A 17568-nucleotide genomic window follows, 5' to 3' on the forward strand; every position below is an offset into this window, starting at 1 on the left:
GTTGTTCATATTTATTGACCCTCTTACGCCGGAGCCCTAAAAATCAAAAACGTCTCCCGTATGCCGGGCCTGGTTTGGAGTGAGCGCGGAAGTGGAAAAAATAATTTTTTCAAAAAATTACAGCGCGCGTACTTTGAAGATTAAGAGTTCATTTTTGGGCTCCTTTTTTTGTCATTGCCTGAAGTTTAGAATGCAACCATCAGAATGAAAAATAATATCATTATCATATGTAAATAATGCGATATATGGTAGCGAAAAAAAAAATTCATACATAATTGTATTCAAATCACGCTGTGCAGAAACGGTCAAAGCTAACCAGTTACTTTTTTTTTTGCGTTGTATTGTACACTAAATTGCGATCATTTTGATATATAATACATTGTAAAACAATAAAAGCAACACCGGAAAAATATTATCACAAAATGATGTACGAATTCGTAACGCGCGGACGCAAAAAAATATTTTTTTCAAAAATTCACCGTAATTCTAAATAATGTTCTAGAGACTTCCAATTTGTTTTCAAAATTAAGACAAATGATTGAATATTACGATACTGTAAGAGTTTTAGATTAGAATTGCAGATTTCGACCATTTCGGACGAGTTAAATTTGACCGAATGTCGAAATTTTAATATATATATATTTTTTCATATGCACATATTTCGAAGATGGAAAAAAGCTACAACCTTCAATTATTTTTATTGTATTCTTCATGAATTTGCGCACATTTTGATATATGAAACTCTATAAAAAAGGCTAATATGAAAAGGAGCAAATATTAGGATAATGCCATGTACGTATTTCGGAGACTTGCGCCGCGAATCGGCGCGCGGAGTGAAGGTAAATATATTTTTTCAAAAATTCACCATAAATCACAATATTGTTTTAGAGACTTCAAATTTGTTTTCAAAACTGAAGAAAAATGACGGAATATTACTAGGCCGTAAGAGTTTTAGCTTACAATTGCGTTTTTTCAACTATTTCGGTAGGAGTCAAATTTGACCGAACGTGGTTTTTTTTCTATTTATCGTGATTTATATGCAAATATTTCAAAAAAAGAGAAAAGCTACAACCTTCAATCATTTTTAGTTGTATTCTACATGAAATTGCGCACATTTTCATATATAACTTTATGTAACAGCTAATTTTAAATGGTGCAAACATTTCGACAATCGCACAAAAAATTCTGATTTTTTCGGAAGAGTTACCGCGCGAACGTAATTTTTTTTTTTTTCATAAATTCACCATAATCGAAATATTGTGCTAGAGACTTCCAAGTCGTTGCAAAATGAAGGTAAATGATTGAATATTACTAGAATATAAGAGTTTTAGCTTACAATTGCGTTTTTCGACCATTTTCGGTAGAGTCAAAGCTGACCGAAAGTTGAAATTTTTGCACTTAACGTTATTTATATGAAAATATTTCAAAACTGATAAAAGCTACAACCATGGGTTGTTTTTTTTTTGTATTGTGCATGAAATTGCGCACATTTCCATATATAAAACTTTATGTAACGGCAAATTTAAAAGGGTGCAAACATTAGGACAATCGCACGAAAAAATTTATCGGAAGAGTTATCGCACGAACGTAAGGAAAAAGTTTTTTCATAAATTCACCATAAATCGAAATATTGTGCTAGAGACGTCCAATTTGTTGCAAAATGAAGGCAAATGATTGAATATTACTATAATATAAGAATTTTAGCTTACAATTTGCGTTTTCTCGACCATTTCTTGTTAGAGTCAAAGTTGACCGAAGGTTGTAATTTTTGCACTTATCGTTATTTATATGAAAATATTTCAAAATTGATAAAAGCTACAATCATGAGTATTTTTTAGTTGTATTGTGCATGAAATTGCGCACATTTTCATATATAATACTTCATGTAAAGGATAATTTAAAATGGTGCAATAATTATGTCAAAGTGACGAAATAATTTCCGAGATGTGTCACTGATACTTTTTAGTGCGATAAGAAAGAAATTCGCGCTTGCGTGCCTGCGTAGCGATTGTAAACAAAACAACGCCTTGATCCGTGAACTCCCAGCATCCCCCAAGGCGCGTGATACAAAAGTTTTCGGCTGGTAGGCCTATAAGTATTTTTCCGCGAATTTTTAAAAAAAACTTTTTTGAGCCGACGTATTATACGTCCAATCGGCATACGGGAGACATTTTGACTCGACGTTTAATACGTCCAATCGGCGTAAGAGGGTTAATACAATTTGACACAAGGTTCATTCTTTTCAATAAGTTCAAATTGCAATTTTATAAGACAGCATAAATTGCATGCCGGATTTTCTGCTTTTTCCAAAGCAAAGAAAGCTAAAATCAAAGTCAAACAAATGAAGAGTTGATATTTAAAGCATTTTATCAACATAATCTTCCCTTTCAACCTAATAAATTTCCATTCCCTCATGGAATTGGTAGTTTTTTAATATGCCATATTTTTTTTATAAGCAGCATTACATTCATTAACATGTGAATGCGTATGATATATCTTTAATGGTTTTAATTGCAGAACTTTCAAGAGCACAGGACATTTTGTACATTGCCAGGAAGACACTGTATTTGTCAAACTTAATTTTGCTTTCCTCTTTGATAATCTGTTTTGGAACAGATTTACTCATGGGTCAGTCAGTCTCCACTAATCCAATCTTGAGCTAGGTTTTACAGTTCTTGTTGCTCATACATAGTTGAGGGTTGTCAAACATTTGTTTTATAATTAATTACTTAGTCCTATACCCACCTTGTAAGGCTAAAAAGCGGTGGCATAGCTCTTAAGCGTCTACTAATAAACCTCGCACTGAAGGGTTGATGTCAAGTAGTAATATAACCTTGAGGAAGATAGTGTCAAATAGTGTAGTATCCCATAAAATGGGAAGTGAAGCTGATAGGCTTAGTGTCAAGAAGCTACACAGTGATTCATGTAAGTTCTTGGAACTGCAATGTTGAAGGGCACATAAACTTAGAATAATCTGTCACTGTTTGAAGCCTGTTCCTCTGGAGTAACCCTAAAGAAAGGGCGGGTCTATAACCTATACCCAATAAATGGGAAGAATGAAAGTTGCCTGATGTATCTTGGAGAGACGTCTAACCAAAAACCAGTGTAGATAAGGACCCTGTAGATAACACCAACTGTTAATCAATCCCTAAGGTTACATCTCATAATTAGAATGGGAGGAGTCACTTCCTATTGAAAAGAAGTCAACCTATGAATGGGGAACAAGAGAGTGGAAAACCATTAGGGACTCTTAAAACCACCAAGTCTGTGGGCACTTAAACAGAAAAAGGTGTAAGTATACCTTGGTTCTCCTTGGACTTGAGTTTGGCAATAGGAGCCCAAGTTACTGAGCCAAGTTACTGAGGGACTCTTAACAGACAAAATGTGCAGACAGGACTAGGCAGGGCTGCCTCATTTATGTTGCAGGTTTTTGCAGAACTCTGAGGGAATAGTATTTTACTTCGAAGGAAGGACTTGAAGATATGAAGGTGCAAAGTGAATTTGGGCACACCTGAAATCTCATACTAGACCGCAAGTGAAAAATTGACGATGATAAATTCATGAAGGTTTGCCTGTCCCAGATATAAGCTTCACATTAGCCTGTCTAATATATATACTTTTCATCTCGTAAATAATGAGGTTCTGGTTTTGGTTCAGCTAGTTCATTTGTTATTTGATGTGAAATGTTAATGTGGATTTTGATTGAAATATCATCAAAGGTGGGTTACATTATAGGTAACCATGGATTATATTTTGTGTGAGAAAGGAAGAAACTTTTTAAGAGATGAAGTGTTCAGCATTGATGATATTAATGGTTTCCCAACACATTTACACCCAATCAAATGGGATTTCAAAAAGTTAAACCTTTCCTGGTCACGTTTAAAAACTTTTTGGACATTCAGTCTAAAGCCAGAATACAGTCATTAGTGTTCCTTTCCTATCTGTTTCCTTGTTAAAAAAAACTTGAGATTATAATTAAGATGTAAAGTATTCCAATTGCCAGTCTCCTATTCTATATTTATTATGGCTCAGGGAATTCACTCCTGTTATACTATTTAGTATTTTTTGTAGAAGTGGTAATGATGAATGACCACCTTTAATGTAGTTATTGAGTTTTTAAGGGATTTTGAAGGTAGTATACCTCATTTGATGCAACCAGTGTATTGTTTTTATTTTGGGAAAAATCTTTTTCATGAAATTGATATTGTCAATTTTTTTTCTGTTTTGTAGTCGCAGATTCCACGACAGGTTATTACAGTTACAGTAATATGAGAATTAAAACCAAAATTAAAAGATAATTAAAACTAAATCTTACTTTGACATTTCAGAATAAGTTTGAACTCATTGTTTATGCCAAAATTGGTAATAACTGCAATTATTCCTAGGTTTGTTATAATTGCTGCAGTGTGCATGTTATTCAGTTTAGTAACTGAAATATACATTATATCACAGAGCGGTAGAAAGCAGTGAATGGTTAAACCAGTTAGAATCCCTACTTCACTTGTCTGGAGCAATTGTGGACCTTATAGATCTGTTAGATGCATCTGTGATGATATTACTTGAAGATGGCTGGACTTCACATCTCAGGTAAAACCAACTTATTTCACAATTAAAGCTTTCCATTGTAAATATTTAGAATTTTATTTTCTTCCGTTTGTTGTTAAAAAGGTTAGTTACATTGCACATAGACTCTTATTTTGAAAGAATATATTTCTCAGAGTAATGTACAAACCAGTACCCTTATCTAGCCTATACTTATGGGTGGGAAAAAAAGAACAGTTATAATAACTAACAAATGTTACAGCTCCCCACCCCTTGGCAGTATAGATTATTTATTTGGTAAATTTCTAATTTCAGGTTACCAGCATAGCTCAGTTGTGTCTTGACCCATACTATCGTACCATTGAAGGTTTCAGAGTGTTGGTCGAGAAAGAGTGGCTTGCTTTTGGTCATCGGTTTAATCACCGTTCAAACATTTTACAAGGGTCTCAGGCCAGTGGCTTTGCACCAATATTTTTACAATTTCTTGATGCTGTACATCAGGTTGGTATCAAGTTTAAATTGATTTTCTGTACCTTGAAAAACTATTTTGTTCTACTTACTGAAGTAGTATGAGAGTGAGTTTCATATTAAGTACTAATGTTGTTTTTTGGGGGTTTGATTTGCAGATTCAGCGTCAGTTCCCTTTGTCGTTTGAATTCAATGAATACTACCTCCGCTTTTTGGCATATCACTACGTGTCGGCTCGTTTTCGCACTTTCCTGAGCAATTCTGAACTAGAAAGAGCAGAATTAGGTATCATGACTGAAGAGGACAAAAGAGGTTCCTTGTCTCGTCACCATAAAGGCTTGAGGCTTCACAGGATGATGATATTTACCCTGGAGGTTGGACTATAATTATTTTTTTAACTTTTAGTTTTGTTAGCAAATTTCATGATAATAGCACATCAAATTTCATGATAGATCATGTTTCGTAAATTCTGTGTGAAAGGTAATCATGGCGTTGGAATTTCATATCGTATTGACATGATGTTATGCACTAAATTCCTGAAAATTATTTTATTTGACCCTCATGTCAGATCATGTGTAAATAAATCTGAAGGTACTCTTAGAATTTTTCACTTTTGGATTATTCATTACATTGTACTTCTACTATAATAATCATTAATTCTCCGTAGGTGGGCGCATAGGGTCACCCGGATCTTCGGGTCATTTGGGCGAGTCAGTATTCGATTACATAGAGAAAGTCATTGTACGTTCTTCAGTCTTTCACAACTTTCTCTATGTTGGAGACAGGATTAGTGATTCTGGAGTAAGTATGAATTTGGCTGATATTTTTTTAAGCATTTCCCTCTCTCTTTCAAGAACTTTGAAAGTCTCTGAAATCAAATTATGTAATTTATCTTTTCACTTGATGCAGTTTCGGTTTTGCAGATCAAGAATTTGTTTGTTCTGGAAGTTACTTAATATAACAAAACAGCATTTAGATTTTCATAAAACAAATTTCCAGGTGTAAGAGATTCATTACATAAAGTTGTGAAAAATGTTCTGAATATAAGTTTGGTTTTGCAGGCATATTAGTTTCTACTTGGGATACCTCTTTTGGCTAGATGATTTTGGTTGACTGTTATTATGACAATTTTTTCATTTTTGATTTATGAGGAATACAAATATCTTGTATTTCAAGGTTTTACGCCCAGTAAAGGAAGTGAGTGCTCTTCAATTGTGGGGTTACTATTTAGGTGAAGAGTTAAGACATGGACCTTCATATGATCCAGAGGTGAGAAACCAAGACCGCCAGCAAGAGGAAGAAGCAGAAGCAGCAGATGGAACGAGCATTACATCACAGAGAAGAATTGTTATTAGTGGGTATGTACTTTGTCTGAAGGAATAACTTGTAATTTTGTACATGAACTTCCCTGACAGATATATACTTAGCTATAGTCTCCGACGTTCCCGACAGAATTTCAAATCTCGCGGCACACGCGACAGGTAGGTCAGGTGGTCTACCTTACCCGCCGCTGGGTGGCGGATGTACGAACCAATCCCCCTTGCTTGTCAGTTTGTTCATGCCACTTACCTGACAGATATATATATAGCTGTATTTTCTGAAGTCCGACAGAATTTCAAAACTCGCGGCACAGTTGCGGAGTGGCGGCCAGGTGGGTAGTACCCATTCCCCGCCGCTGGGAGGCGGATATCAGGAACCATTCCCATTTTCTATTCATATTTTTTCTGTCGCCAGTCGGTAAAACAACTGTTTTACAGACCTCTGCTCAGGATTTTTTGGATTTGACTCGCTTTTAAGTATCTGATTGGTTTTTTGGTATTGAATTGGATTGTTGAATTGGCATGCGCGATAGTGGACCGTTTTTTGACTTTGGATTGGCTTTTCTGTAAAACGTGATGTCTGGATCAAGTGCTGTGAGTTTTCAGAGTGTGTGTGGATCTGATTGTATTTGGTAAGAGGCTACCGAAAGCATCGGTAGACCCCCACACGTAATGTATGAGTTGTAGGGGGCATAATTGTTTGATGGATAATCGGTGCAATGAATGTGAGAGATTGACCGATGATGAGTGGAGAGTATATGAGTCCTATCGCCTTAAATTGGAACGCGATAGGATCAGGAGGTCTTCCTCCAGGAGTGGTTCTACCAAAGGTAAGGCTAATATCTCTCCTGTATTAACACCTGTAGAGTTTTGCATCTCCTAAACCTGTGTTGCCTTCGGGCTCTGATTCTGTGTCGGGGAGAACTAATGCTCTCTCACCTTTCTTATTTTAGGAGTCTCTACGCACTCTGGAGACCAAAGTGAAAGCCTTGGAAACTGGCTCGGTGCAAGTGTGTGATCGTGCCCCTAGTGTTGTGGAGGGGGCGTCAGATCGGCCCCATAATGCCTCTAGGCCTAGACCTCTATCGGACTCCCAAGACTCAGGGAGAGGGTATGTCGAAAGCCGCAAGAGGGTTACGGGGGCTCTCCACCGATCTGGCGTCCCTTCGGCAGGCCTTGTTGCAAGTCCCAGGCTGCCAAGGAGCGCGCACGAGCGCGCGTCCTGAAGGAGTGCTTTTCGTCCTCCGAAGCGTCCTCCCGCCCGCGCAAGGGGTGGAGCGCTCGGAGAGACTCTCGTCCTCTGAAAAGGACGTTTCGTGTTGAGGACGCTTCACGTCCTGTATCGCCGCTTTCGTCGGAGGATGCTTATGAACGCTTTTCCGCCTCAGAAAACGGGGTAAGATCTCCTCCGATTGAGGACGCTGGGTTGCGTGCACAGGCGCGTCTCCCTGAGAAGCAGGTAGCTGTACCTGTGAGAAAAGGAGGCGTCCCCCTCGCCCCTCGTCTTCTCGCATGATCAGTCCTGCTTCCTCTGTTCGTTCCTCTCCAACGAAGAACATTCTTTTGTCCCTTCAGGACCAGCTATCGACGCTTATGGCTCAGAGGACTCGCCCAGCAGCAGTCGAGCCTAAGCGGAGGAAGGACCTTAGACTGCCCGTCAAGAGGACGAAGCAGTCCTCCTTCTCCCTCTCCTACTTCGTCTCGTTCGCCGATCGCGTCTCCTTCGGCGATTTGCCGCCGATCTCGTTCGTCTCTAGAAAGACGTGCGTCAAGGCTTTTGAAGACGTTGCGTCAAGACGCTTTTGAGGACGCTCGGCAGGACGCTCAGCACGACGTTCGACAGGACGCTCGTCAGGACGCTCGGCAGGACGCTAGGCAGGACGCTTGGCAGGACGCTTGGCAGGACGTTCGGCAGGACGCTCGACAGGACGCTTGTCAGGACGCTCGGCAGGACGCTTGGCAGGACGCTCGGCAGGACGTTCGTCGGACGCTCGTCAGGACCTCGACAGGACGCTCGGCAGGACGCTTGGCAGGACGCTCGACAGACTCGCGGACGCTTGGCAGGCGCTCGAGGACGTTCAGGACGCTCTTCAAGACGCTTTTGGGGACTCCGACCAAGAAGTCGTACCCCAAGACGCTAGTTTGCGCGCACATGCACGTATTCCGGCTAACATGTCTTCCCTTTCGTGTAAGAAACGTAAGGACGCTTCTCTGGCAAGTGAGGCTGCCTCGGGTGTCGCTAAGGACGCTCGTCCTCGTCAGGACGCTCTACCTGCTTCAAGTGGTAAGCGCCACAAAGAAGACAGCCGAAATAAGGCTTCATCCAGTAAGGATAGGGGTCCTTTGATTAAGACAAGACCCGACATTCGTACGCCCTCTCCGACAGGCGGTCCTCCTCTTCCGTTTAGAGAAGAAGGAGAGCTGAGTAGTTCGGCTGACTCGGTTGAAGAGGAACCTTCTGCTGCCCCTTGCTTCAATCTCAGATTATAAAGTTCTCGTGCGGCTGTTGCGTTCGTCCTTTCGAGGACAAGTTTCAGCCTGCAGCTCCCAAGTCTCCTCCTTCGCAGTTTTCATCCTCTAAGACTGGTAAAACTCCGGAGTTTGTTGAGATGAAAACTTCGCTCTCCACTAAACGGGCGTTCAAGAAACTCCAAGATTGGATGGTACGAAGGAGAGATCAAGGCAAGACGACTTTCACATTGCCTCCAGCTAGACTCAGCGGAAAGGGGGTATTTGGTATAGACCAAAGAAGAAGTGGGGGTTCGTATCCCTTCTTCAGCTCAAGGAGATTTCTCCAGCTTGGTGGATTCGCAGAGGAGGTCTCTTTTATCCACTGCTAAAGTGACCTGGACCTCTACGGAGACGGACCATCATTTGAAGGGTCTGCTCCGGACTCTTGAAGTTTTTCAACTTCCTTGACTGGTGCTTGGGAGTTCTGGATCTGCAAGCGAGAAGCCCAGAATCTCTCAGTCTGGGGAGCTGTCCAGCGTGTTAGCATGTATGGACAAAGCCGTCAGGGATGGTTCGGAGGAGATCGTCTCTCATTTTGGAACGGCCTTATTGAAGAAGAGAGCTTTGCTGTGCAATTTCACAGCTCGTTCAGTTACTCCAGCTCAGAAAGCGGATTTGCTTTTTTCTCCTCTTTCGAACCATCTCTTCCCCCAGACTTTAGTAAAGGACCTGACTAGCAGTTTGCAAGAGAAGGCAACGCAGGACCTCTTAGCCCAGTCTACAAGACGTTCGGCAGTACCTTCAACTTCTTCAGCTTCGGTTCGACCGCCGAAGAAGGTTAAGCCCTTTCGTGGGGCTCCCCCCTCGAGAGCAGCTCCTCGAGGGAGAGGGTTTTTCACGAGGAAGAGCTTCCTTTAAATCAAAGCCTTCCAAGTGAGAAGCATGTCCTTCAGACACCGTCGGAGCCAGACTGAAGTTTTTTTGCGGGAGCGTGGAGAGAAGAGGGACACGGACTCTTGGTCCCTCAAGATCGTGGAGCAGGGGTACAAGATCCCCTTTTTAGATCTTCCTCCTCTTTCTACGACTCCCAGAGACCTTTCTCCATCCTATCAGGGAGAGAAGAAGCAAGTGTTATTCGATCTTCTTCAACAAATGATCGAGAAAAGAGCGGTGGAACAAGTCGCGGACCTGGGGTCTCCAGGTTTTTTACAACAGGATTTTCCTAGTACCGAAGCAGTCGTCAGGTTGGCGTCCAGTTCTAGATGTAAGCAGGCTCAATCTTTTCGTGGAAAAGACCAAATTCACGATGGAGAACGCCCTCATTCTGTTCTGGGAGCCTTGAGACCGGGCGACTGGATGGTGTCCTTAGACTTGCAGGACGCGTACTTTCACATCCCGATCCACCCTCTTTCAAGAAAGTATCTAAGGTTTGTCTTAGACAAAAAAGTGTGGCAGTTCAGAGCTATGTGTTTCGGCCTGACCACGGCTCCAATGGTGTTCACCGTAGTCATGAAGAATTGTGGCGAGGTGGCTACACTCTTCGGGGATAAGAGTTTCCCTGTACCTCGACGACTGGCTGATCAGACGTCGTCGAGAGAAAAGTGTCCTGAATGACTTGCAGTTCACTTTAGCCCTAGCAAAGTCCCTGGGACTTCTTGTCAACCTCGAAAGTCGCATCTGACCCCGACACAGTCCATCGTGTATCTGGGGATTCAGATGGATTCAGTGGCTTTTCGAGCGTTTCCGTCCCAGGAACGTCAGCGGCTAGGTTTAGAAAAGATCTCGGCCTTCTTAGGGAAAGAGACTTGCTCGGCGAGGGAATGGATGGTGAGTCTGCTGGGAACCATTTCCTCGCTAGAAAGGTTTGTTTTCCCTGGGAAGACTGCACCTCAGGCCTCTCCAGTTTTTTCCTTGCGGACGAGTGGAAGGCCAAGGACATCTCAATGCCATATTGAGAATATCTCTTCTTATAAAGAACCATCTAAGATGGTGGTTCGACCCTCAGAAGCTACAGGATGGCGTGTCCCTAAGTCTTCTGAGCCCCGACCTAGTGTTGTTCTCCGACGCTTCCATCACGGGCTGGGGAGCAACACTAGGATGGGAAGGAAGTGTCAAGGCTCCTGGGGAGGGGAACAGGTAGCCTGGCACATAAATGTCAAAGAGCTTGCAGCAATATTTCTGTCTCTGCAGTTTCTTCGAAAGGAGTTTGAAGAACAAGATTGTTCAAGTAAACTCAGGACAATAACCACAGCACTCGCTTATTTGAAAAATCAGGGAGGAACACACTCCAGAACTTTGTTTTTTCCTGGCGAGGGGAGATTCTGCTGTGGGCGAAGAGAAGAAGGTGACAATCCTGACGAGGTTCATTGCAGGAGTGCAAAACGTCAGGGCCGATCTTCTCAGTCGTCGGGAACAATCCTACCGACGGAATGGACCTTGAACAAAGACGTGTGTCGAGACCTTTGGAGGTTGTGGGGACGTCCTCTGGTCGACTTATTCGCGACGTCAAGGACCAAGAGACTTCCTCTTTATTGCTCCCCGGTCCTGGATCCAGAAGCGATCGCTGTAGACGCGTTGCTTTGGAATTGGACGGGTCTAGATCTGTACGCCTTCCCACCATTCAAGATTTTGGGGGAAGTCATGAGGAAGTTTGCGGCCTCAGAAGGGACGAGGTTGACCCTGATCGCTCCGATGTGGCCAGCGAGAGAATGGTTCACAGAGGTCATGTCTTTCCTTGTAGACTTTCCAAGGACATTGCCCTGGAGGAAAGATCTACTCAAACAGCCTCACTTCGAAGGTTTCACCAAACCTCTCCGCTCTGGGTCTGACTGCGTTCAGACTATCGAAAAGTTGGCCAGAGCGAGAGGTTTTTCGAAAGCAGCTGCGAGAGCAATCGCAAATGCAAGACGTGCTTCCACAAGAGCTGTTTACCAATCGAAGTGGGCTTCCTTCAGGCATGGTGTAAAAAGGAGGGAGTTTCCTCTTCCTCGACCTCTGTGAACCAGATAGCTGATTTTCTGCTCTTTCTCAGGAATGTGCAGAAATTAGCGGTCCCTACCATCAAGGGATATAAAAGCATGTTGTCAGCGGTTTTTTAGGCACAGAGGCCTTGACCTTTCTGACAACAAGGACATTCATGATCTTTTAAAATCTTTCGAGACTTCGAAGATTCCTCAAATGAGACCTCCTTCATGGAACCTTGACGTGGTTCTTAAGTTCCTTATGTCAAGCCCTTTCGAACCGCTTCAGGCAGCGTCTCTTCGAAACTTGACAAGGAAGGCTCTTTTCCTAACTTCTCTTGCGACGGCTAAGAGAGTTAGTGAGATTCAAACTTTTAGTAATTTAGTGGGATTCAAAGGAGACAATGCTGTCTGCTCTTTGAACCCAACTTTCTTGGCGAAGAATGAAAATCCTTCGAATCCTTGGCCGAAAACTTTCGAGATCAAGGGTATGTCAAGTCTGGTGGGCCAAGAACCAGAGAGAGCCCTGTGCCCGGTCAGGGCTCTCAAGTTCTATGTACATAGAACAAAAGAGGTAAGAGGTCCCTCAGGTAATCTCTGGTGCTCTGTGAAGAGACCAGAGTTACCTTTATCTAGAATGCTGTTGCTTTCTTTCTGAGGGACGTCATTAAGGAGGCTCATTCATCTTTCCAGAAGACTGATTTGAGCCTCTTACGAGTGAAAGCTCACGAAGTTCGAGCTGTCGCTACCTCTCTTGCCTTCCAAAAGAATATGTCAATCAAGGACATTCTTGATTGCACCTTTTGGAGGAGTAACTCCGTCTTCGCCTCACATTACCTAAGGGATGTGAGAACGATTTATGACGACTGTAATTCACTGGGGCCATTCGTTTCTGCGGACACAGTCTTGGGGTCCGGAAGTAGCTCTTTTCCTATCCCTTAGTTAGGCTTAGGTTAGTTTTATTGTTGTGTTTTTAGGTTGTGGTGAGTCTTATGTGAAGATCTCCCATCCTTTAGTTAGTTTTAAGGGGTTTTTTGAATAGTTGGTCAGGTGGTGGTCAGTTGCTTCGTTGCCCTCATATGTATGGCTCGATGGTCTTTGTCACGTTGAGGTCTCGTACCCGTTGACAGATCATCCAGATCGCACCAGCACTACAGTCTCCACCTGGCTGGCAACTCTGATTTAAGCAAAAGCAGCCTTAAGTGACAGTAATCACAGAGTCTACTTTGCTAACAGGTGAGGAACCAAGATGTATATCATCTACTTAATTTAAGTTTCCTAAAAAATCCTATTCTGTCTCTTCCCACCATCCGAAGGTGGGATTCAGCTATATATATATCTGTCAGGTAAGTGGCATGAACAAAATGTTATTGTTATGATACAATTAAGTTTGTTCATACTTACCTGGCAGATATATATAATTAAATTGCCCGCCCTCCTCCCCTCAGGAGACAGTGGCATTAATAAAATATGAATAGAAAATGGGAATGGTTCCTGATATCCGCCTCCCAGCGGCGGGAATGGGTACTACCACCTGGCCGCCCACTGCGTGTGCCGCGAGTTTTGAAATTCTGTCGGACTTCAGAAAATACAGCTATATATATATCTGCCAGGTAAGTATGAACAAACTTAATTGTATCATAACAATAACATATTTTTCTCTGTTGCGGGAACGATAACAACTGTTGTCGGTTCCTCTCGATAGTTTTTCGATTCTCGCTTGCCTGGAGTTAATTTGGACTTCTTTTGGTGACGTATTCGCTTTGTTTGGCTTGGCATACGCTAATTGTGGACCGTTTTGATTTTGATTTTGATTTTCTTTAACGATGTCTGACCTAGATTCAGTAGTTAAAACTTCTGTTTTGTTTAGGGTTTGCATGAATGAAGGATGTAAGGTGAGGTTGCCGAAAGCTTCGGTGGACCCTCACACGGTTTGCATGAAATGCAGGGGGAATGAATGTTCTTTTGCTAACCCTTGTAGTGAATGTAAGGTATTGAATGAAGAAGAATATAAGGCTCTCTCTTCTTATGTTAGGAAGTTGGAACATGATAGAGTACGTAAGGCTTCCTCTAGAAGTTCTAGTAGGTCTAGAATGAGTGAGTTGGATGTGGATCCTAATACTAATGTAGAATTAGAACCTTCTTCCCAAGTTGCAGCCCTGCTCCCCGCACCGAAGCCGAAGATTCGCCTTCGGAGGCGGCAGCTCTAAGAGCCACGATTCTATCTATGGATCAGAAGATTCGTCAGTTGGAAGGTAAGGAGAGTGTTAGTGATCAGTGCAGTGTCCCCAGTGTTGTGGAGGGTGCGTCTGACCGGCTCCTTAGTGCCTCTAGCCTTAGACTCTTCCAGACTCCCCAGTTCCAGTGGAGTAGGAAAGTCGAAAGCTGCAAGAGGGCTAGGAGAGCTCCCACCGGTCAGGCGTCCCTCGGCAGATCCTGAAGTACGCTCCCAGCTGCCTCGGATCGCTACAAGAAGGAGCTCCTACGCCAATGCTTCTCCTCTTCGTCTTCTCCCTCTCCGAAGAGAGGTTGGAACTCCCCGGATGCGTCGCGCCCGTTGAAGAGGGCTTGGAAGGCTCCCTGCAGTCCTTTGGCTTCTAGTCCGGAGGTTTTCCCGGAAGAATCGTCGGTGGAGGCGAAGAAACCCAAGAAATCCTGTGATCGTTCTTCTTCTCGCGCTCCTCGCTCTGCGCCTACTTCCGAGGAAGAACAAGATTCTCCGATGAGAGTACTCGCGGGACTTCAAGCTCAGATCACGGCGCTAGCAGATTCTCTAGCAGTTAGATCACGTAGGAAGAAGGACGTTTCTCTTCCGATCAAGAGACCTAGGCGCCGCTCTTCAGAGGATCGTTCTCCTCTTTTTAGGCGGTCTCCTTCATATGGGGAGGTTTCGTATGAAGGTAGGGGCTCACATGAGCGCCCTTGCTCTCCTGGCTCTCTTTCGACTTCAAGGCGCCAAACATCGGTAGGACGCTCTATGGAGAAAGAAGTTTTTTCTCCAGGTTGGATTCCCGCTTCCGGTAAGCGCACTGCACCTGCTCATCACGCTATTTCTTCGACTCCCTTGCGTGGGACTTCTCCTCAGCAGCCTCAAGATCCTAGAAGGCGCCCTTATACAAGTAGGCGTTCTTCTTCCAGATGTCGCTCTCCTCGAGTGTCGGATCGTGACTTCTCTCCTTACAGGCGTCAAGAGTCTGGTAGGAGTCGTGTGCATGATAGACGGCCTGCTGTTAGCCGCTCCCCGCAAGGTAGGCGCCAAGAGCCTACTGCACGTCGATCTCCTAGTAGGCGCTCGTCTCTTTTAAGGCTTCCTACGCCTGATTATTCTCCTCGGGGCAGACAACAAGAGTCTTTCAAGCGCCCTTCTCCGTGTAGGCGCTCTCCCTCTTCTAGGCGCACTACTCCTGACCGTTTGTCTCTTGGTAGGCACCAGGAATCTCGAAAGCGCCCTTCGCCAGGTAGGCGCTCGTTAGCTTTGAAGCGCCCTTCTCCTGAATGTTACCCTCTTGTTAGACGTCAAGAGTCTCGCAAGCAGCCTTCTCCTAGTAGGCGCATTTCGCCTTCCAGTCGAACTTCCGTTGATCGTACTCAACTGGACAAGTATGGAGAGCCGTGCAAGCGCTCTGCTCCCAATAGGCGCTCTTCTCCTGGCAGCCGCTCGCCTCAGGATAGGCGCAAAGAGTCTAGCAGGCGCTCGCCTCCTCGTAAGCGCCCTGTGGATGTTTCCAAGGATTCTCGGAGTAGGAAGCCCTACCTCTCCTTCTGCTGAAGATTCCCTCTCCAACCTCGAAGAGGGAGTCTCATCGTAGACAACCCAGATCTTCTCATCGTTCTCCAGTGGATGTGAACTCTTCTACGAGAGGGCGTTCTCCAACCTCTCGCTCAACTCCTACTAGGATCCCTTCGTCACCTAAGGATCTTCCGCGCTCTCGCCTTGACAAGACGTCCTAGAAGGTTCGATGAGGAACCGAACACTTCTGCTGCTGTGTCTTCTTACAAGAAGCTTACAGAGCTACTTTTGCAAGTTTTTGGGGATTCCCTTACTCCTACGGCTCCTCCTTCTCCTCACTCACTTTTTTCAACGGCGAAGACAGCGAAGAGTTCTTCTTGTGTGAGGATGAAGCCAACTCTTTCAATGAAGAAGGCACTGAGAGTTTTGGTTCCTGATGGCTTCCAAAAGAAGAAGCGGGGAAAAACGATGTTCGCTTTTCCTCCTTCGAAGTTATCAGGACGCACTGGTTTCTGGTACGAAACAGGAGTCCTTAGGATTGGGTCTACCGTCTTCGGCTGATTCGGATTTTTCGGCGCTGGTAGATTCGATAAGGAGAGCTGCCCTTAACTCTGCAAAGACGACTTGGGCAATGAATGAACTAGATCACATGCTAAAAGGCATGTTTAGAGTGCTGGAGGTATTTAACTTCCTTGATTGGTCGTTGGGGGTCCTAGCCAAGAAAATTGAAGTGCCAGAGTCATTTTCGCCAGAAGATCTCATGTGTGTTTTGTCTTGTATGGACAAGTCGGTAAGAGACGGAGCCGAGTGAAATCGCTCCCTGTATGGGGCCGGGAGCGTCGGGAAGAAGAAGTCCGTTTATTGTTCCTTCTTAACGAGTCTGTCTCCCATGCCCAGAGGTCTTCTTTGCCTGTTTGCTCCTCTGTCCGCTCAGTTGTTCCCTAAACATCTATGTGCAGGACATTTCGAGATCGCTTTCGGCTAAAGCCACCCAGGACCTTTTGGCACAGTCGGCAAGAAAACCTCGCCTTCCTTCCCTACCAAGGCTAAGAAGGAAAAGTCAAGTGTTCAAGAACCCTTTCGAGGGCGTCTTCCTCAAGAACCTCTACGTTTAGAGGTCGTAGACCTTCAAGAAGGGGTAAGACTTTCGCCAAGTCAGTTAAGCCCCCAAATAACTTGCAAGTCCTTCAAACAACGGTGGGCGCCAGACTCTTAGAGTTTGCAGAAGTCTGGGCCCAAAAAGGGGCGGATCCTTGGACCCTTTCAATTTTGAGGAGAGGTTACCTCATCCCTTTCGTCGGAAGACCTCCCTTGACGACCATCCCAAGGGAACTGACGGCCAGGTACAGAGACCCCATCATGAATCAAGCTCTCCATCTAGCAGTAGATCAGATGCTGGAGAATGGGGGCTATCGAACTAGTGACAGACCATCGTTCATCGGGCTTCTACAACCGCCTTTTCCTAGTTCCGAAGTCCTCAGGGGGATGGGAGAACCGGTGTTGGACGTAAGCGCCCTGAACTTCTTCGTAGAAAAGAAGAAGTTCACGATGGAAACACCTTCATCAGTGCTGGCAGCACTTCGTCCAGGGGACTGGATGGCTTCCTTGGATTTACAGGACGCTTACTTCCACGTACCGATCCATCCTTCCTCGAGGAAGTTTCTCAGATTCATGATGGGGGGGAAAATTTTTCAGTTCAGGGCTCTGTGTTTCGGCCTCTCGACGGCCCTCAAGTGTTCACGGGATTTTGAGGAATGTAGCTCAATGGCTTCATTTGGGGAAAGGGGGTGAGGATTATCCATGTACCTCGACGATTGGGCTTGATAAGGGCCAATTCAGAAGATCGTTGTTTGAAGGACTTACAAGTAACACTAGTAAATTGACGAAGGCGTTGGGACTTTCTCGTCAAATTTCAGAAGAAGTTCGTCACTAATTCCCGAGCAAGAGGTGTGTGTATCTCGGGATACGGATGAACTCTCAGAGTTTTCGGGCTTTTCCCTCTCAGGAAAGGATAGCCCGAGGATTCGAGAGAGTAACAACCTTCTTAGGGAAAGAAGTATGCACAGTGAGGGAGTGGATGAGTCTGCTGGGGACGCTC

General features: G+C 44.3%; 1 protein-coding gene across 1 annotated transcript in view; it reads left to right on the forward strand.

Moving 5' to 3' along the window:
* Positions 1 to 17568, forward strand: part of LOC135196387 (myotubularin-related protein 5-like) — a gene marked incomplete in the record, with an annotated part of 65746 nt that overhangs the window by 35883 nt on the left and 12295 nt on the right. Inside the window, 6 exon segments of the mRNA XM_064223183.1 lie at positions 4453 to 4573; positions 4843 to 5043; positions 5169 to 5346; positions 5349 to 5384; positions 5678 to 5811; positions 6187 to 6368. Of these exon segments, the coding sequence (XP_064079253.1) occupies positions 4453 to 4573; positions 4843 to 5043; positions 5169 to 5346; positions 5349 to 5384; positions 5678 to 5811; positions 6187 to 6368 (852 nt within the window).

This window comes from Macrobrachium nipponense, chromosome 17 (genome assembly GCF_015104395.2).
Source record: "Macrobrachium nipponense isolate FS-2020 chromosome 17, ASM1510439v2, whole genome shotgun sequence".
Classification (NCBI taxonomy): Eukaryota; Metazoa; Arthropoda; class Malacostraca; order Decapoda; family Palaemonidae; genus Macrobrachium; species Macrobrachium nipponense.